Source organism: Gobio gobio (assembly GCF_949357685.1).
Source record: "Gobio gobio genome assembly, chromosome: 2".
Classification (NCBI taxonomy): domain Eukaryota; kingdom Metazoa; phylum Chordata; class Actinopteri; order Cypriniformes; family Gobionidae; genus Gobio; species Gobio gobio.
The window spans coordinates 46262092-46283806 of NC_137098.1; the positions used below are offsets into that span (position 1 = coordinate 46262092).

General features: G+C 36.7%; 3 protein-coding genes across 6 annotated transcripts; 2 read left to right on the top strand and 1 right to left on the bottom strand.

Moving 5' to 3' along the window:
• The first annotated feature begins 2319 nt into the window (after nt 1–2319).
• spi1b (Spi-1 proto-oncogene b) lies at nt 2320–11334 on the top strand. Of its 4 annotated transcripts, none has more exons than XM_079803160.1 (6): nt 2320–2691; nt 3231–3323; nt 3424–3502; nt 5147–5340; nt 7898–8066; nt 8426–11334. In XM_079803160.1, the coding sequence occupies exons 1-6, from the start codon at nt 2650–2652 to the stop codon at nt 8737–8739; spliced, it is 891 nt and encodes a 296-aa protein (XP_079659286.1). In that variant the 5' UTR covers nt 2320–2649; the 3' UTR covers nt 8740–11334. The 4 variants fall into 4 exon arrangements, with proteins under 4 accessions (XP_079659286.1, XP_079659287.1, XP_079659285.1 ...); XM_079803159.1 differs by having other exon boundaries at nt 2323–2691; nt 3421–3502; XM_079803161.1 differs by lacking the exon at nt 3231–3323 and having other exon boundaries at nt 3421–3502.
• On the bottom strand, nt 9930–15550 carry LOC307117908 (uncharacterized protein). Its single transcript, XM_079803149.1, has 12 exons — nt 15376–15550; nt 14963–15051; nt 13170–13288; nt 12742–12844; nt 12567–12655; nt 12287–12436; nt 12029–12196; nt 11875–11944; nt 11713–11791; nt 11466–11619; nt 10631–10735; nt 9930–10499 (listed from the first exon to the last, which is right to left on the bottom strand). Exons 1-12 carry the CDS (start codon nt 15480–15482, stop codon nt 10452–10454), a joined length of 1281 nt encoding a protein of 426 aa, XP_079659275.1. The 5' UTR covers nt 15483–15550; the 3' UTR covers nt 9930–10451.
• A 215-nt stretch (nt 15551–15765) lies between these two features.
• arl14ep (ADP-ribosylation factor-like 14 effector protein) lies at nt 15766–20805 on the top strand. Its single transcript, XM_079810906.1, has 5 exons — nt 15766–15952; nt 16426–16624; nt 16715–16855; nt 17010–17065; nt 20066–20805. The coding sequence occupies exons 1-5, from the start codon at nt 15882–15884 to the stop codon at nt 20292–20294; spliced, it is 696 nt and encodes a 231-aa protein (XP_079667032.1). The 5' UTR covers nt 15766–15881; the 3' UTR covers nt 20295–20805.
• The last annotated feature ends 910 nt before the right edge of the window (nt 20806–21715 follow it).

Genomic DNA, 21715 nt, shown 5'->3' on the forward strand with positions numbered 1-21715 from the left:
TTCATGCGTGAAACAGGATAAGGGATTATGATTGTTCATATAATTTGTATTATACTTCTGAAGTCATTTGATTAATTTGTGTGAAAATCATGCCCTCCCAATTTGAGTCTATCGCGCATGTGAGAACGACTTTGTGTTTCTATAAGGGCAGTGCAGTGAGCACTATCAACCCCTTATAAGCATTTCTTTTTTTGTACTGAATTATAAATATGGAATAAAAATCCCACACTGTAAAAGTTTTTCGCACACATTTTATAAGTAAATTTCACATATGGAATTAAGTAAACTCTTCTTAACTAAGTTAAATAAAATGAACAAAGAAGGTCGAGTAATCTTTAATTAGTTGAAGTTTCCTTTTAAATACTTTTTGCTCAAACAATATAACACTGAATTAAACCATGCTTTAAAGAGCATGCCTTACTTGGAAACATCTAAGTAAGTAATACAATAGAATTGTGTAGACGTCATATCTATGTAATAGTAGTAGCGTGGCACTTGATCGCAGAGACCACAGAGTGTCACAGTCGCAGAGTGTCGTTTTGAGTAGAAAATGAACTCCAAATGTCACAAAATGGCAAGTTACTAAACCTAACAACAAAAGCAATGATAAAACAGTGTAAATACTGCTGGAAAATAGCGAAAAATCAACATTTTTAATTATTCAAACCCCAGTGCATGATGGGAACACCAGCATCAGAAAAGTTGAGTTGTGAGATGTTGCTGTTTGATGCTAGATATTCAGAGGCAAAATATATGTTCAGTCATTTTCACATAAGTGTCCTTGTTATAACAACAGGTCAGTATAGGCATCTTAGGTCATCAAGTTGACAAGAGGTCCATGCTTGCATCTAGTCCGTTCATGTTTGCAACTAGTTTGTGATTGGTATTAATTTCTCACTTTTTTTTTAAAGACAATTACATACACATACCCTTTAAATTAGAGGCACATGTTATGGCAAAACATAGATAAATCTTATATAATTGCACAATTCATAATACAAATTGATAAATTGTTATGGGTCGTGCAGTTACATAAACTTAAAGGTAATCACTAAGGGTTTTTATCATGTGCTTTGCCTGACTCACTTATGTGTACATTTTATTCTTAAAAGGGCCATGATCCTTAATGCCCCTTATATAGAATGAAGAAGTGTGCACACATACATTCACACAGATAAAAGCAAAAAGCGCAATCTTTTGTTATATATATAAAATTATCTTTATCTTCCTGCTGCAGCTTAGCTTTGTGATAAGTTAGACATGTGGTATAGTAGATGAGGACAGAAATGACATACAATGTATTCAGCTCACTGAACACTTTTGATGTTTTCAAAGCATTCACTGTATAGACCATGTAAACTGTCTATGCACATATGTGCAACTCTGTAAATGATTTTTTTATGATATTGTTAATTACATGCTCAAAAGAAAGGCATACAGAAGGTTTGAGACAGGTGGAAAGTTTGATAAAGACAGTGGATTCTTTCATCATTGTCATTCAGCATGTTGTATCTCCTCTCCCAGCATGCACTGATGCAGATAGGAGATGCAACACGATCAGCCATCTTATCTGTTCTCTGTCTGCAGTCATGATGAGGCTGAAGCCCAGACTCCAACAAATGAACATTTGACCAACTAAACTTTTTCTAGTTTTTTATGGATCAGTCATTTGTTGCATTTATTTAAATGATCTAAATACATATAGACCTCGTTTTTATTTGTGATATATTTGTCCTCAGATTTATTTCATTCAGTCTTGGTTATTTTACCAGACAAAACTGTAGAGAATAGATTTCTGTCTGGTAAAATAACCACAAAAAAAAAATTATATATATATATATATATATATATACATATATATATATATATGTGTGTGTGTGTGTGTGTGTGTGTGTGTGTGTGTGTGTGTGTGTGTGTGTGTGTGTGTGTGTGTGTGTGTGTGTGTGTGTGTGTGTGTGTGTGTGTGTGTGTGTGTGTGTGTGTGTGTGTGTGTGTGTGTGTGTGTGTGTGTGTGTGTGTGTGTGTGTGTGTGTGTGTGTGTGTGTGTGTGTGTGTGTGTAATTTTGTAAAATTGTTTTTTAAAGGTAGAGAAACTGTCTGGAAAATGTTTACATAAAAGGAAACTTTTAGCTTAAAACTCTGAAAATGGCACCAATTTTCTGTGTATATTCATCCGGCATTAAGGACTTTCTATAGAACGACAAGCACTATGGAGGTGGACAGGAAGAACAGCGGTCAGCTGAGCTGTCTCTGATTGGCCATTGGGGGAGGTGACACTTTACGCCTATTCTAAAAGCAAAGATAAAATCCCCACCTGCCATTACCCTAAAATCAGGAACCTCCAGCGGATACGCACACACACTTACCCACACACCCCAAAAATAAAGAAGTAACAAACAGAAACTCTGTCCCTTTTCGGCGGCCACTGTCAGGGTAGGTCGCCCTTTGCAGTGTATCTCTGGTTGGCTTCTTTTTTTGGGCCCTTGGCGATCTCTGAGCCCCCCTGCGTGATAAGGTGCGTGAGTTAGATCATTGGTTTCATTTGGTAAGAGGAAATTTAGCAGAGTTGAGCAATGGTACGGGGACAGTTTTGAAAGCCCTTGAGAAAGCATCAGTGTTGCAGATCGAGTGTCAGGCGGCGAGGAATCCATGCTGCATCCGTACAGAATGGAGGGGTACATCATCCCACCCGTGAGTATTTTTTTAAATTGTCTAAATGGTCCTATTATGCTGCTGCTAATAGATGTGTAAAAATACACATAATGCACTTTTTGTTATATTGCTGCCAGCGTGTCAAAATGCATTATGAAGATACATCATTGTGGACATACTAGTAGCTGACCGAAGAGCTGGATCTTTTTTTGAATAAATAATATTAGGTATATTAGTGTTTGACATCCGTCAGTCTATGATGTTTTTGTTGAGGATATTTTGTACATTTTGTGTTTTTTTTTCCCATGTAAAAAGTCCAAGTTAGTGTCGAGATGCATACGTGTTTGTGCCAACCACTTTAAAACAACAATCTATCGAGATTCAGATGTGCATTTAAACATCTGATGTTTACTGTATAGTGGACCAATTAGAGACAAAATTTAATGTTAATGAATAAATGTCTTTAATTAAGCTAACGTGTAGAAGTATGTTTATTGTAACAGGCTGTGATCAACATCAGTGTAATGAAAAAAATAAACTGTTCTCCAAAATGTATAATAATCATAATTTCTATGTAGAAAGAAGAGAGTAGAGAGAGAGTAACCTGGACTGGCTGGATGTCACAGACACCGTCTGTACAAAAAGATTACTGGGCAGTTTTAACCAAAGATGTGAGGCTTTTTCCATATGGTACAGTGTATTATTATTTTGGTATTGGCTCCAATCATTAAAAATGGATCATTCTTTGTTTCTTATCTATTCACTTAGCAGCAAACAGAGGAAATGTTTGAATCAGAGATGTATCGACCACCAATGGAGTATCAGTATATCATTGATGACGGTCAGAATGGTGAGTTTCTATTCCTTGTTAGCCAACATTATAAGCTAATCCAGACAATACGTTTTTTTTATTTTATTCATAAAATCTAATAACAGTCCACAAACTGCTGCTAAACTGCAATGCATCTGAAGGTTAAAAGGTTAAAAAATATGATAATGTACACCCAAATGAGGTTAATAGCTCTCAGCCTCACCTCCTGCCCATTCACTTGCCAATGTCATTTTTATAAACAGGTAATTGATACCAAAATAAAAGTCATTCAGAAATAATTCATCAAACATTAGTCAAACCACAATCTGCCTACAAATTATAATTGAAATCATAGGTAATAAACCAAGAATTAATTGAACTTAGGATGAATAAATGCATTTAAAATGAATGGCTTCAATATTCCTCAATAACCATCGTTTTTTCCCACTCGTTTTTGTAATGTTAATTTTCCCCTTTCAGCCCCAGTAAGTAAATGGGCTGTATTATGGAAGATGTCTTCTTACATATGATCCGCGTTATTAGATATTACTGACTAAAGCCCCTGCCAACAAAACACTTAAGCGTTTTAACACCTAGGGAGGCCCATGTAAACAGCACCTTGTTATATTGAGCTAACGGATCAAAATCACACCCAGGGCAGCTGGGCCTGAACTGTAAGGGGGACGTTAGGAGAGCGAGCGAGTGGAACCGGGCGAGTGACCTAGCACAAAGCAGGAAACAGATGCCTCGTTCTGACAGGCAAGAAAACTACAGACGTAGAACGGCAAATATCCCCAAGGGCTTCTGTCCAAAATGAGACAATAAAGCAATTTAGCTATGTAGGCGTCTAAAATTGGGTGCTAAACAGTAGCAACAGTTTCTGTCTTTGAAGTTGAGGATGGAGATTACATTTCTCTACTGAGTATGAGAGTCTTTTGTGATACAGTTTATGGTGACCTTTGGTTAGACCTTCGTATTATTTAGTCAGTCCTGTCGTCAGACATCTATGTGCTGATTTTCGAAGAAGTTAAATGACAGAAACCGAAAACAGTTTCGTTATGCGGCAGTGAAGAAGAAATGCAGAGTACATTTTCCCCCTTTTCCCTCCACAAGTCTTCTAAAAAGTAACAACTATTTATGTTCAGAGGAGGAATGTGCACATATATGTTTCTCCAGAGAATGTAATAATTGTAATATATGGCTTGAAGTAATCTTTGAAGTTTAGTGAAATTAGAATGCTTACAATGATTGTGTTTGGACAATAATTGATCATTAAATAAATCATTGAACATGCTGTAGATTATTATAATAATAAACTAAAAATATATGTGATACATTTGATCACCCATATTTAAATGTTATATTTAGAGATCTAACCGTTCAATACAACGGCATTAAAAAGAAAACAAAAAAATAACAACATTCTTGAGGCTATTCAAAAACTGCAAAGGAAACGGTGGTGTGAACAGGAAACAGTGTGACACTCATAGTGCCAGTGCAGTGAGACAGTAAATGTCATTTATTGTATGCGATTGAATTGACAGACAGAATAACCTGACATGGTTGATTTATCAAGTGCTTGAAGCTTACACAAAAAGCATGTGACGCATTGTCATATTTCTTTCGGCTGTTAAACAATGCTTTCTTCAGACCCTCTGTTTCAACTTCACTGTCCTTGTCTAGATCACGCATGGGATTATAATACACATCATGTCCATCCAGTGGATTTCGAGAACTTGCCAGAGAGCCACTTCACAGAGCTACAGAGTGTGCAGCCACTACATGCATCAAATGTGCATCGCTTCCCAGATGTCGAGTCTGGTCATTTTATCGACCCAGGCCTGACCGGGCATCACCTCACCCTGCCCCCTCCACAGGTGAGACCTGCATTATCTATAAAAAACCTGCTATGTAATAGCCATTCACTTTAATGTCTTTCATTTTATGTGCGAGAGCTCTTTCTTTGTACCTGATATGTTTTCTTTATGAGCTTTGGTCACATTATTGGTGACGAGAGGTAACCATTTTGTTTAATACGGTGTAGGAGACATTTAGGAACAGAGAAATCTTTTGGAGATATACTGCCTGTGTCTCTAACAATGGGTTTAATAACTTTTGTTAAAATTTCTCCTTTGCTTTGTGACTCAAATGGGTGTTGATGCTGGTTATGAGGTTGTAGAAAGCATCTGTGCCCAAGCTATTGCTCAACTAAGCCTTATCCTGACCAAAGCTCAACAGTGTCACCGTAACTGCAGTCTGCACACTCATCAACTGCCATTACACAGAACATCCCCACTTACACAAACAAAACCGCTCTATATTGTGACACAAACACACAAGCGCGCAAATGTTAGAGCTAAAAAAAAAAAAACTGAGCTGGGACACTTTGCACACACACACATACATACACAAAAACATACATATTATATTAGCATGTATACAGGAACCATGTTGTAGTTCAACCCTTATTTGTTTATTAGCTTCTTTTGGGCAGTTTATTAGACAATAGCTACATTCTAGAGACTTTCTACAATGGCTTGGATTTTTTTTTTTTTAAGTGTGCTTGGCCTTTTGGTGTAGTAGGTGATATTTGAACAAAAAGAGGATATAGGTCTTGCATTTCCATCAATGACTGCTCTGTGGGTGGAAAATCAAAGATCACCTCTTGAAAGAGATTGTTTAAAATCTCTTATGAATAATGCAGTGATTGATTTCCCTTCCTTTGGTTGGACCTCATCTCGAAGACAGACTCTAACCATAAAGCCTATCGCAAAAGAAAGCTTTTCCTTTCTAGACGTCCTTGTAGGAGGAAGCAAAGATCCGTCCACAAACTGATATACTGCCTGTCACACAAGCTCAGTCTCACTGGAAGGTGCATGATGCTCGGAGAAAAACAAGTTCTGGTTTTCAACTAATTTTATAATAACATAACATTTTTCTGATCAGGTACACTACCGTTCAAAGGTTTAGGGCCAGGAAGATTTTTTGTTTTTCTCTTATGCTCACCAAGGCTGCATTTATTTGATCAAAAAATACAGTAAAAAACACAAATATTTTGAATTATTAGTACAATTTAAATTTTCAGCATTACTCCCGTCTTCAGTGACACATTCAGAAATAATTTTAATATGCCGATTTGGTTTTAAACATTTATAATTGCAATCAATGTTGAAAACAGTTTTTACTTGTCTCATATAGCCATAAATATTGGCTGCATTTTACCCTTTACAATAATTTACCATGGTTTCCGTCATAATACAATTCACTACAGTTATTGTCACTACTAAAAACCATAATACATTTTTATGAGATCTCCTTTAAACAGTGTAAATATTTGACTAATTTTAGCAAACAGTTTATTGCTGAGCCATAACAATAACTCAAGTAACTGTTATTTTGGTGGATATGCCATGGTCATTTTTAAAGGGGCTGTTCTGTGAATTCAGCATCAGTTAATCTGTAGATTAGTTATTTACACCTCAACCCTGTAAGCAATGACAAAATCTTTGAAATCTTTGAGAAAAGCAATGTTGTTGGCCGAGAAGATAAATATCACTCTTATCATGCTGAAAAGTGCCAAAATGCAAGAAAATATTCACTGTTCTAAGAACAGTCAAGTTTTTAAGGGACTAAATACAAAACAACCACCATTCCAGCTGCAGTCTCTGAGGCCTACAAACAAATACACAAAGAAATAGTAAAACTGTTCCTTATGAAAATACTGGACATTTCTAAATAGTGTATGACTATCATGTGTTTTTGAGGACACTCTTCTCAAGTCATCGGACTCTGCAACTGTCGTGTCACAAGAAACTGCTACCCCAGCACTGTGCGTGCAATCGCATGAGACCGCTACGATCCTTGACACTTTGGGGTTTTGTAAGGGCCTTTTACAGTGAAGCGGTTTAACTGAAAAACCTTTCTGATCTTTCATAACATTTTCTTTCTTTATATACTGTTTTATACATGTCCTCACTGTAAAGAAACAGAAAAAATATTCTATGTTCAATTGCATCATATTCTGCAGCTTGAAGTTTCACAGCACTTTTATATCGGCAACATATAAAAGCTTAAAGTTCCTCTTTTTTTAACGTTGAACAAGGCTGAAATCTCCAAATGGCACATTTCAGACCACCTGACTGCACAAACGTGGTTCCCACATGTACTGTATAGCTCATATTATTTGTGCCAAAGTGAATTTAGCAAAAATTCCACCCTTCATATAAAGATTCTTAAATTGCTCTTTTGAAGAACTACTAGAGTTAGCCATGTACTTCTGGAGAAGTTATTTGCTCTTCTATTGATTAATGGGTTCTTTACAGCACCAGGATGTTGTCTAAATAACTCTAGTATTAGATTGAATTAGTTGATACTAACTGGAATATTTCTTTTCCTGTGCGCTCTCTGATAATTATGTACTTTATGTCTTGACAGATGACATATTTGCCACGGCCATCAGTGTGCTTCCCTCACAGTGTACAGCCCTCTCCTCTCCAGCGCAGCTCGGATGACGATGACCCCGGCAGTCGCAGTCCTCCGTTAGAGGTGTCTGATGAGGAGTGTATGAGAGACCACATTACTTCAACAACAGGAGGAGAACATGGTAAGGACAAAGGCAAATTTCACCTCACTGACATGGACACTGCGATAATGATCTATCGATGCAAACCCAACCCAACTGTTAATGATTGACAATATGGTCAGTAACTGTTGACTGCTGTAATCTTCTAGATGACCACTCTTAAAAATACAGGTTTAAAATGGGGTTTTTGTAGCAATGCCATAAAAGCAGCATGTTTGGTTCCCCAGAGAACCTTTCAGTCAACAGTACTTAAAATATTTTTTTTTCTTGTCCAAAGAACATTTTGTGCAATGAAATTAAAGTTCTTCATAGAATCATTGATTCCAATAAAGAACCTTTATTTCTAAGAGTGTAGGTGCTGATTTCCTTTGTTTTTCAAGGTAACAAGAAGAAAATTCGCTTGTATCAGTTCCTGCTTGACCTTCTGCGAAATGGTGACATGAAGGACAGCATCTGGTGGGTGGACAGAGAAAAAGGAACATTCCAGTTCTCTTCCAAGCACAAAGAGGCTTTAGCAAACCGATGGGGCGTACAGAAGGGAAATCGCAAGAAGATGACCTACCAGAAGATGGCAAGGGCACTAAGAAACTATGGCAAGACGGGAGAAGTCAAGAAGATCAAGAAAAAGCTCACCTACCAATTCAGTGGAGAGGTCCTTGGGAAGAGCCACAGTGAAAGGAAGCTTTACATGTAAACATTTGCGCAAAATGCGAGAAAAAGACTCGAGGAACACAAGAGAACCTTTTTCTTCTTGAAAACAGCAAATGACTGGACATGAACTTTTACCATAGTTATGACCCTATGGTTTAAAACTCAACTATTTTAATTTCCATTCCTTATTCCTTCACCTTTGCATTAATTAAGTAAACCTTAATTCCTTTTAAAATTTCAACGGTTTTTGTGCTGCAGGACCAACATTTACACAAGTCTGTACAGTGTATATATATATATGGGGAGAGCACACATTTAAAAGAGCAGATACAGTGAAAAATTAGTAAAGACAGTTGCAAACTTTACCACCACGCATGATGGAAAAAAAAAAATCACAAAAATACAAAAAGCAGAAGTGAAAACCAATGACACAGGCTCACGCAGCACGGAAAACTCTGTCACGTCTGGGTAACACACACACAGACACATTCTCTGCTCATGTTTGTACTGTCTTTCTCTCAACATCACATTTAATCTGAAGAAAAATAAAAATCTTTATAGAAAGTAGATAAATAAACATTAATTGTTGATACAAAGTGAGCAGCGTGTTTGCTGTGAGCCGTTTGTTCACAAAGCTGTATCATATTTCAGGGTAATTTCTCAGCAATGACTCATTGCAATTGTTTAAATATAACATTAAAAATAACAAGAATCAAATCCTAAGAACTATGGGAAAATTTGAGAGAACACCGAACAGACCTAATGCATAAATATTAACCAAAATTATTTTTTGAATCTATCTACGCAGATGGATCTGGAGTGACAATTAGTTATCCATTTGAGACAGAACTCTAGGCCTAAGGTTTCACAGACAGGACTTAGATTAAGACAGGATTAGGCCTTAGTTAAATTAGGACATTTAAGTCATTTTTATAAATGTGTTAAAAAAAAAAAAAAAACATTACTGCTGTGCATCTTGAGATAAAACAATGGCACTGACATATTTTAAGATATGCAAGTTGCTTTCAGTGAAGACCGTTCAAACATTAATTTTTGTCTGGGGCTAAGCTTAAACTGTGTTTGTCAAAACGACATTAATGTCTTGGATTTAATTTAAGTCGGGATGCTATTTTCCCCCCCAAAAATTGAATGGTACTCTCACCAAAAAACATGAAATTTTCAAGCCATATGCCTTTGTCAGACATACTTTCAACAGTAGGCCAATTTTGTTTTAAACTTAATCCAAGTTTATTAAGAGTTATGCCTCAAATTTATAGATTATTTCAGTTGTGTTTGAACGTTAATGCTTTTCAGCATTTTGATTAAGTTATTAAATGATGATATAAGTGTAATACCTTCAAAAATATATCAAACTAAAATGAGAACCTACTCAAAACCATCAAGTTCGCAGCAGTGTATATCACACCCCTTACACCAAAACCTCAGCTGAAAGCAAAACAACCTCTCAGCGCCCCCTTTCGCAAGACTGCTGAACTGCTGAAAACAATATTTAAGTATGTTTATTTGTCTATAAATATATTTCAATTAAATCCATAAAATTACAGCTCAATGATTAAATGTAATTTCTTACACAATAATTGACGAAACTTATAAACAGTGGTTACTGTGGGAAAAATCAATGCACGTCCATTCTGTGATTTCTTTAACCTTAGGGTGCATCTGAATCATGCAAGTACACTCTCCATTTAGAGTCCCTTTTTCCTCAGCTTTTCTTTCTGAATAAATTAAGTCCAATCAGGAGGTCTTCTGTAAGCTGGAGGGTTTGACAAGAGGAACATACCACTGTAGGTAAAGAAGGGTGATCATTACAAAACTCGCATTATATAAAAAAACACCATTAAAGATGATAATTTCCTTTAAGTTACACAGTAAAAAAGGATCATTCTTCAGAAATTCAACAATGGTACGTATACCTCTTCTGTCATTCCTGCTGTCTTCCTTCCTTCTGTGTTGAATGGAGGCTTCAAAAACCCTTTGAAATGCAACTTCACCAATTCATGGAATGTTTTCAAGGAATCCTAAAAGATGAAAAAGCAGCTCTCAAACTCAAAAGACACAAGGTGATTCCCAATTTGCATACTTGCATATTTCGTTTTGTAGTATAAATAGTGCGAGTGTGTGTTTACACTGAAAATTCCAAATATTTTTTAAATTACACTTTACATACCCGGATGATGCAAAAACTAAATGTGGAATGTTAGACACTTCATGTACTCGACTGTTGCAGCTTTAATTACGTAGCGGAGGGGGAGGGGCTATCAGACTCTGATGTTGAATGACCAAATAACCTTATAAAATTAATTCACTACACAGTGTACTAGTACATAGTATTAGTAATGTTCCCAGATGTTCCGTTTCCATTACTATTTCCCTATATTATCTGAGTGCTATGCAAATCCATCCTCCTCCCCAGCACCGCCTGTCTAGATCTGCTACGGGGGTCTCCCTCTCTCTAGCAGCAGCATTTTTCCTTTAATTTTATGTTTCAAGCATTTAGCAGAAGCAAGTCGTACTTGCTCTCTAGCAGCAGCCATAGCTCCAGCAGCATAGCAGATCTAGCCCGCCAAGACCAAACCTATGTACATTCTATTTACATTAATAAAAATGTTTTACAAACGATCCCGAGAGTTGTCATGACTGAACTGCTCACTGTATCTCAAAAGCCTATCTGCATCAATAAGGGTGTTTTAAAAAATAATTTTAATCTTTCAATTACATGGTTAAAAAAAGAGCTGTTGGATCTCTTACCCGTCCTTCTTGCGAGCAGATGTACGTAAACCATCTCAGCCCTGCAGCCACATGTGTGATCTCATCAGCATAAATCACCTCCAACACCTTCACCGAGCTTGTGTCTCCCTGAGAGGCGAAGCGGGACAGAGTCTGAGGGTGCACATCTAAACCTCTGTGTGAAAACAATGAAAATCTATAACTTAGTAGATATTTTCAGATACATATGTGAAATAACAGATGCTAACAGACATGAGATGTGTTTTACCTTGCCTCGTGGACCATGTGAACTATAGCTAGCCTTGCTAAAATGTCATGAGACGTATCGGTTGCTGACTGCCATAAACCTTTTTGAAAAGAAAAGAGACATCTTTAACATTACTTACGCTAAGTGAACAGTTCAAAAAGACAAACACATAAAAACACTGACCGTTGTGTACTGGTAAAGCACCAAAGAAGCTGCCAAGTTCCATAATCCTTTGCTCTAGTAACTGATAATGCTGCAGGAGACGGTTACATCAGATTAATGTGGATTACTTATTTAGCATTTTTCCTAAATAACTTAAAGATGTCAACATTCAAACCTTGGCTTCATCTCCTGCTACTTTAACAAAGTCATCAAAGAACTGGCGAGGTAATGGCTCTCCAGTGCTCAATCTAAATGTGGAGAATCTTGCTATCACATCCCAGGACAGGTCTATTGCCCACTGCTCTATGTTAGCAAGTGAGTGCAATAAGGCAATCCTACTCGCCTGAAGGAACATAAACAACTTTTACATGATTATTCTTCAATCAACTTTCTGCTGAGGAAAAAAATGTGCATCTAAATGACTAAAGTTTACAAGTGTGCCGCCTTTGCCCCGTTTGATTTTTCCAGGCTCCACAACAGTCAGGTTGTCCTTTCTGTTGGGATGTGCGGGAGGGCTGGCCTCTCCAGTTTCTGTTATTTTTCCACTTTTCCAGTTCTCTTGCACCATCTTGGTTAATGAAACCTACACGTCACAGAAAAACAAACAAGCATAAGTCATATGATGATTTCTTTTGCGCAATCAAATGAAACAGCACCGTGATGAAGGATACCGTTTAGTCAATCACTATTTGATTTGAAGGACATTTCCAAACCTTTTCCTGTGGGTCTGGGGTGTGAAGGATTTTGGTGGCCCATGCGCAAAGAGTGTTTTCAGAGGAGTTAATTTCCATGGGCAAACTGTCTGCAAGGAATATAGCACAAGCATGTATTGTTTACTAAAACATATCATATTCAAAATTAATATTTACAAGTTCTGCCATTCCTCACCTTGGTGGGTTATCTTTGTCACTGGGATGGGACAGAGGGACAGTGTGCTCTGAGTATTTATATACACTTTTCCATCCAGTACTCGGACATCATACACTTGGTTCTGGTGACAATAATATGAGACACATTAAGAATGCTGGCAGGTTGATCACTATACATTAAAGGGATATTTCACCCAAAAATGAAAAATCTGTCATGACTTACTAACCCTGATGTTGTACAAAACCTGTATGCCTTTCTTTCTTCTGCAGAACACAAAAGATATTTTGACAAATGTTGGAAACCAAATAATTTTAGTGACACACAAAAAAAACATGTTCTCAAAATATCTTGTATTGTGTTTGGTACCATCAGGGTTAGTACATTTTTGGGTGAAATATCCCTTTAATCACCACATAATTTAAATTTGGCCTATCATGACAACTTGCCTGTAGTCCAGAGGAAGAGGAACCCGTTTCAAGGCTGAAATCGAAGTAATGCCATGGGCAAATCAATGCCAGTTTCCCATTGCCCAGATCCTCAATATCACCTTGCTCAAGTGGGCCCCCTGTTGAGCAATACAGCATGATATTCAGATCCTAAAACTATTCTCTCATTTTACTGTATTACAGATCTCTGTGATATTTCGTTATATTTTGTTGTGATATATTGTGAATATTATTCATATTCAAAGTATAAAAATATGTACGCTTAAAAACAAATATAAAACACTATACAAGCAGATGGACATGTGTGGGCACCAATGGCTCCACTGGGAAGTTACATCAAACAACCACCTGGAAAAAGTTTTTTTTATCCCCTAAAAACTGTCTGCCTTTGAGGAAAGCCACAGGAGGCCAGGGGCCCGTTCTTCGTACGTTGCTTATTACATCTGAGATGATTTGACAGATCCCAGATCTTTTAATCGTGATAACTGATCTCTGGCTAATTTGGTTCTTCAAACGAATTTGCGGATTGGATTAAAATATCTGGATTAAATGATCTAAGATCACTGCGCGTTCTTGTTTTCCCTGAAGAGGGTAGATGCATCGATACTCGAAACCACGATCAGCAATGCAGCGATTGGCTGGCGTCAAGACAGCAACGTAATGACATCATATAATTAAAAAAGCCACCTGGCAAAAAACTTGACAAATTATACAATAAAAACCCCACGAATTTCTGGACCTTTATAAGGAAACAGCCAAACCACCAAACCAACATAAAAGTTATTATAGATAAATGACAAATGTTTTTTTTTTTTTACATGATTACCAATTATTTATATTCACGATTTTATACAGTATTTGTACACCCTTTACATTTTTATTTCAATGTTGTCATTTAATTTTTAATTCAATTTGGAGCAGATTTGTAACGTGACAGTATTAAAGTTTCTTAAGGGTCAAGATCAAATTATCTGCATCTCTTGCGCTGCATCAAGCCACTCCCATATATCTGTGATCACTTAAATTAATGCACGGCTCAGAGTAACTGTACAACATGTGTGTAAACCTCCAATAAAATTATAAAGTAATTATTCCATCACAAATAAATCGCTCAATCAAGTGGCTGTGTCTATATTATTATACAACATTATAATATTATATACATTCTGATATGCATATAAAATATAACATTTTTATATTATTATTATTATTATTATTTAAAATTATTATTATTGCCCCTGGTTCAGTAATGAACTATTATAATAAATATATAGTTCTTTTATTTATTTATTATAATAAAGTAGCAGTGGCTGTGACAGATTTTAAGTATCACCTCAGATGTAATCTAATCCTGTTTACATGAAATAAGCCTGCTCATGAGCAGGTTTAAGTTTACGGACCTGTTACTATGACAGCAAGTCCAGGATGAGCTTTGAAGAACCAAACAATCCGAGATCATGTCAAATCGTCAACAATCAAATCCAGCTAACTGAGTTAGCGACGTACGAAGAACGGGCCCCAGGGGGTGAGAAAGGAATAAAGAGACACCAGTCAACAATATGAAGTTTTGCATAACACAGTTTTGTATGGGAGGGCACAAAAGAAACTGCTATTCAAGAAGAGCCATACAATCATTTGGAATTTGTCAAAAACATAAAAGTAAAGAAGTTGATATTGTTAAATTACACCAAACTGAATCTAAAACCAAAACCAGTCCATTTGAAACAAAGCAAAAACACCTGACCAACACATAATGCACTGGGGTTATCTACTATACATCAGCAGCAACTAACCTTCATGTGGGCAAGATGAATCCATTGCCCAGAATTTATCATCCTCTGTATGCACCAGAACTATATGCTCTCCATCGTCTGAATAAAACCTTTTTAACATTTTCAAAAAATAGAGAAGTGTATGTAAGAAATATTATACTGAGAGTTATTTTATCAGGGAGGATATAAATATCCACACATTTTAATTAATACATGCAACACAACCGCCTTTCTCTTATGTAAGGCAAAGTTTCCCATATTAATTATATTTTCACTATATAACACTCATACAAAACAGATGCATTTGTCACATTCTACATAGATTTACTTATTAAATACGCTTTTCCAAAACGTTTTCTGTTTTAAAGAATGCTCTTATAACAGCTCACGAGCACCATTTGAGTCTGAGCATTTATACAATGACATGCGCTTACTTCGTGCATGGTGACTTAAATTTAGATTTGTCTCCCACATATTGCCAGTTTCCAGCCTTGACAATGTCTTTAAGCGCATCAACTAAATCTTTCTCGAAGTGATCCATTCAGAACCTCTTTACGCCTACGAACACTACTGTTCAGGATCCATGTGGCTATAAAAAATTGTTTTGTTAAACTTCCGGTTACGACTTATTTCAAAATAAAAGTTTACAATAGGTTTACTTATGTTTTCTCTTTATTTTTAATTTTTTTAAGCAAGTTTTATTATGAAAATCCTTTGTGATTATCAAATATGAAATATTGGCGCAATGGCATATCTCCTCACTTGTAAAATACTGCATGATCTCCATAAAAGAAAGAATCTGTGGCCGCTAAACAAATAACAGCGCATGCGCAAGAGGAAAGGCGTTTTGCCGCTCGCACGGTACTCATGTGAAAAATGATTTTGGTTCGTGTGGAACAATAACAGACTTCTTGTACATTTGTATCACGAATACAGAACCATGCCGATCTCCTGTTCAGCTATTGATTGCTCAAACCGGTTTGTTAAAGGCTCAGAGATCCGATTCTATAGGTAAGAACACAATGGCAGTTTTGTTGACAAACCCGAGCTTTGTGTTAGGGTTCAGTGTTTACATGTGCACGATGTGCTATATATGCGTCTAAATAAGATGCTGTAATGGTAGATAGAGATTTCCCAGTTAACATGCATAGCATACTCAGTATTTTCCCTTTGGCCATTATGGTGCGCTCATTTCTTTCTTTCTTTGTTTTAGTATTGTCAGTAAGCCATGGCCGCAGATATAACAGACACAACATAATTAACTGTTATAATTGAATAATTGTGTTGTTTTGCCACAACAGAGTTTAACTTGTAACAACTAATATGATTGGTCAGAGTTTGCTATGGTGAGTCAGCTTCATTTAAATCTAAGTGATGTGTTCAGGTGGCTGACCTCAGAATACAATAGACATGTGTGGAATGGATAAAACTCTGTTGAATGTAACAATAACTAATGGAGCCTTCTTTACTGTTTTTTTGTTCAGGTTTCCAATCAGCAAGCCTCAGCTGGCCGAGCAATGGGTACGAAGCCTCGGGAGAAAGAACTTTGTTCCCACTCAAAACTCCTGTTTGTGCTCGGAGCATTTTCAGCCTGACTGCTTCCGTGACTATAATGGAAAACTGTTTCTCAGAGAGGATGCCGTGCCTACTATTTTCACAAACTCCGGAGGAGATGGTTCAAAGGTGCGTATCCTAGCACTCTGAATGCTAAATATATATTTCTGTCTGCTTTTGAAATGCAATCCCTCTCATTGTTTTATGTATTACTTACAGATTGAGTTACGGAAAAACAGAGGAGGATTAGTGGGAAAGGATATAAATGATTCCAGTCGGTTCAGTTCACTTTCTGATAGAGACAGAGCCAAACAACTCACAAAGGACAGAAGACAACCCGTAAGAGACTCCAGTCTGAAGGTAACACATACACTGATGAATATGCAGTTGCTCACACTTACTTTAGTCTGTTTTTAGCTTCTCTGCAGCTCATTAACACGTCTCACAGCTACAGTTCAGCTGCATACTTTGCCTTTATGATGTCAATCTAATTTTTTGGTTTGTTTTATTACAGGGCAGAGGTATAAATGACCGGAGACGTGCAGGGATAAAGCTCTCATCAAGCGACAGGTACCTTTCTATTAGAGCTTCCCCTAAACCTTAGTTGAGGATTTTAATCCAAATTTTAACTAGTCAGTTAGTCAAAGAAAAAAAAAGTTTTCTCTAAGGTTAACCTAGATAAATGTGCGCTATTATGCGCATTTGCGCATATCCAAATGTTTGTGCGGAGAGTGAAAGATAATTTAGTATGTTGCTTACTGTACGACGTTTAACTTTACGTGCATTTTTCTGTATAGACCCATCCACTATATTGCGGAGATGACAAGTCAGGGTCGTCAACTTCATCTTTGCATCTGACAATGAATCAGAAAACACTAGTTTATTAATAAATTATTAAAATGTTCACACATTCTCTGTTCTGTTTTTTTCCTACACGTTCATAATCATTACTTTTGCCTATGCAGTACAGCACTTGAGTGCTTAATTTTATATATTAAAGGCTCATTATTATTAGGGATGCACGATACCATTTTTTCAGAAACGATCCGATCCGATATTTAAAATTCTAAGTATCGGCAGATTCCGATTCCAATGCAGTTTTGTTTAAATCTATGTAGAGAATTTCTATACCTCAGTGTGTTGAACTGATAATCACTCTTTTGTGAGTTAAAGGGGCTATATGCAACTTTTTCCCCAAAATAAACGTAACAATAGCCTTTTTATTTTACCATTTATGACTCAAACATCTCCTGATGAGCATACTTGCACCTATAAGCCTGTTTCCTATTTTTCCTATTTTCTGTCGGGTCGGATTTTTCCCGCGCTGTCTGCGGATGAGACGTCACCACCGCTGCGAGAGCGAGCAGAAAATGAGAGCAGTTCTGTTTTTTGGCCACAGGTCTCAGTCGCGAGTTTAAATTTCAGAAAAACGCATATAGCCCCTTCAAACACAATCAACTAAATACAGACAACTTCATTATAAAGAAAAACTAATTATAAAAATAAATCACAATATATGACAAAAATACTACTATAAACTAGATGGATAAACTACATTAGTGAATAAAAAGCACAAAATGTTACTCTAGAAAACCATAAAAGTGAATAAGTAGCTCTAAATCTAGTAAAATGTTGTACAATACATTCATGAAAAACAAGTAAATATATTTATAGATATAGGGCCTATACTAAGAAATTAAGACATTTATTTTACATGTATAACGCAGCTTTTTAATGAGGCAGCAACATTTTATAGATGGGGCAGAACAAGAAAGGCTATTAATAATCTTTCATATTTTTTTTTAGGTATTATAATACTAACGGCTCCAATAGAGAGAGTATGCACATCCAGTGCACAGGATAATGCGCTTGAAGCAACAGAGTCACAGCACGCCGCTCCGTCCGCATTGAAAAGTTCGACTTTAAACCACAAAGGGAAGATATATCTATGCGTAGTGTATCTATCAATGCAATATTTTACTGAGGCGTTTCTTTTAACAGTTTAACCCTTCAGTTACCGTGTGTGAAGAACAACACAATCTCTAGTCCAGTGTTGTGATCTAACAGACACCCGGTAGAAAGTAATGTTAACACGATTTACAGCATTAAACTCCAGCAAGATAAAGTCAAGGTGCATCCCTAATTATTATGGTTTAGTATTTCTCTGTAGTGTAAAACAAGGTTAGCAATGTTACATATACCCCCTTTCACAGACAAGACTTAAATCTAGTCCCAGACTAAGGCCCCGTCCACACGGAGACACGTTTAGCTGTATACGTAAAAATGTTGTATCATTTCAGCTTTTCGTCCACACGGATCCGGGGTTTTGGGAGCATGAAACCGATATTTTTTGAAACCGGGTCCCAGAGTAGATAAATCTGAAAACGACACCCTTGCGTTTTCATGTGTACAGCCAATCCGTATATTTTGTGAAATGGTGATGTCATCACACCACGTTCCGCACGGGAAAGACTAGAAAAGGGTTGGGGTAGGCGTTAATTAAACGCATCTGGTAAGTAGCAAATTTATTTATTGTTATTTTATTTTGAGATTTTGCCTCACTTCCTACCATTGCTGTACCCCTTCTAGCCACAACTCTTGTTCTCCGTTTTTTGTGTATTTCTGTGGCAGAATTACAGCGCCACATACTGGCCTGGCATGTTACTACATCGTTTTGAGTCATTTTCAGTGCTCTCGTGTGTATGCACATATTTCGAACTCCTGAGTGCAGGAACTTGGTCATCACGATTAAGGTATAATTAATGTTTTTAGTTAAATTAATTGCTGTTTTATTCAAAGTATTTTATATGGTGCCTTAGGCCTTGTCTGTGAAACCGGGGGTTAAAGGGATGGTTCATCCAAAAATAAAAATGACCCCATGATTTATTCGCCCTCAAGCCATCCTAGGTGTATATGACTTTCTTCTTTCAGACGAACACAATCGGAGTTATAATAATAAATGTCCTGGCTCTTCCAAGCATTATAATGGCAGTAAATGGCAGCCCTAAATGTGAAGCCCAAAAACGTGCATCCTTCCATCATAAACTTACTCCACATGGTTAATAAAGGCATTATGAAGCGAATTGATGGGTTTTTGTAAGAAAAATATTAATATTTAATATTTAACTTCCGGCGGACCGCCTTCCGTATTCAACTTATGAAAAAAACGTCACTAGCGCAAAGATGTTGTCAGACGCTACGTCTGTGTAAGTTGAATACAGAAGGTGGTCCGCAGGAAGCTAAATATATTTTACTTCACAAAGTTTTAAATATGGATATGTTTCTCAAATGAACGCATCGATTTACTTCTGAAGGCCTTTATTAATCCCCCAGAGCCTTATGGATTAATTTTATAGTGGATGGATGCACTGTTTTTGGGTTTCAAATTTTGGGCTGCCATTATAATGCTTGGATTAGCCAGGACATTTTTAATAGAACTCCGATTGGTATAAAGGTGTAACTTTTTTTTTTAAAGGTACTGCCCCAGGGACAGCTTTTGTACCTTTTTTTTTTTTCTAATGGTGCTGGATGAATTCTCCAATTTATTTGCTGTATTTCTTGTCTCTACAGACAGTCCCTGTCTCTCAAGAGTAAAGTGTATGACAACAAAGGCTTGCTGATCTCATGTGGGAGGGATCTGTGTGACTGTCTGGATGTAGACTGCATGGGTTGCTTCTACCCATGTCCTGAGTGCGGTTCACGGAAGTGCGGTGTGGAGTGCCGCTGTGACCGGAAATGGTTGTACGAGCAGGTGGAGGTAGAAGGAGGAGAGATTATTCGCAACAAGTTTGCCAATTAGATGACCTGTTGGTAGACAGAGATGATGACACTACTTCTGCCTCTGAGCAATGCCACTGGCACTGGCTCTGTATGTGGACATTGCAGAAGTACTTGTTTGATTCAGTGTATTGTTTAATGTTTTTAAATGTAAAAGTTTTATATAGAATGTTATCTTATGTTTTTGCCCATTCCATCACAGCTGTGTGCATTTCTGTAATCTTTCCAGGATTTCCAGTTCTTTGGTTATGCAGTATTGCGTTTTTTTCCTTTACAAGAATAAAAGTTACAAAAATTTAACCAGGGTGCTTATTAGTGCAATGATTTTGTTTTACAATAATGATCTTTTTAAACCTAGTTTCAAATGATCTGAATATTTGGATCGATGTATCTACTGCAAGTATAATGAGGCTGTACATTTTATCTGAATCACTATAACTTACCATGTGAAAAATACCAAGCATAAAGAGCTGTACACTGGTTTCAATTGAATTCTAAATTAATTTATAATAAACACAGTATATTTATATGTCTTTAGATCTATGATTTCATTAACTATGATGTCATTGAAGCTCAGGGCAATTTAGTATTTGTTTGGTGATATCATCACATTAGATATTGTAAGATGTTTTTCTAATTGGCCCATTTGTCTCAGCGCGCGCATTCAGGGCGCTCCACCTCACGTTGCTATGCTAGGAGCTAGGAGGCAGGAATAGCAAGATGGATCTATCTGTCATAGGCCCAGTTTCCCCTGTAGCTGCACAACAATAACATGTACAAACAGCAAGAAAGTTGACTTGAAGCAGGGATAATGTATTGCAAAAGAATTCGAATGAGGTAGATTTGATGGTTTTCAAAACGTTCACATCTAGACAGGTAGTTTGTCTTAGTAAAACTAAGCCTGCATGAAGCTTTTTTCCCAACGCAAATAACTGGCAGTGCAATTTTAAAGGTGAAGCTGCAGAGCATTGATACAGCTTTTTTAAATTATTAATATTCTTGCAATGTGAGGCTCGAGTAAGCCCTTTTTTTGTCATTATTTAAGGCATATTTTCTGCCTGTTTTAAACCAATTAATCAAAATCATTTTATATATATATATATATATATATATATATATATATATATATATATATATATATATATATATATATAAACCCCACTAACTTACGCCTGCATTTTTATGCACATGAACTTTAATGACATTCCATTCTTAATCCGTAGGGTTTTATACAGTGCGTCAAGTATTTCCCTCAGTTCTACAAACACTACCCCATAATGACAACATGAAAGAAGTTTATTTGAAATCTTTGCTCTGTATTTTGTTGATACGCCTCTTTGGCACCAATTACAGCCTCATGTCTTTTTGAGTATGAAGCTACAAGCTTGGCACACCTATTTTTGGGCAGTTTCACCCATTCTTTGCAGGACCTCTCTCTCAAGC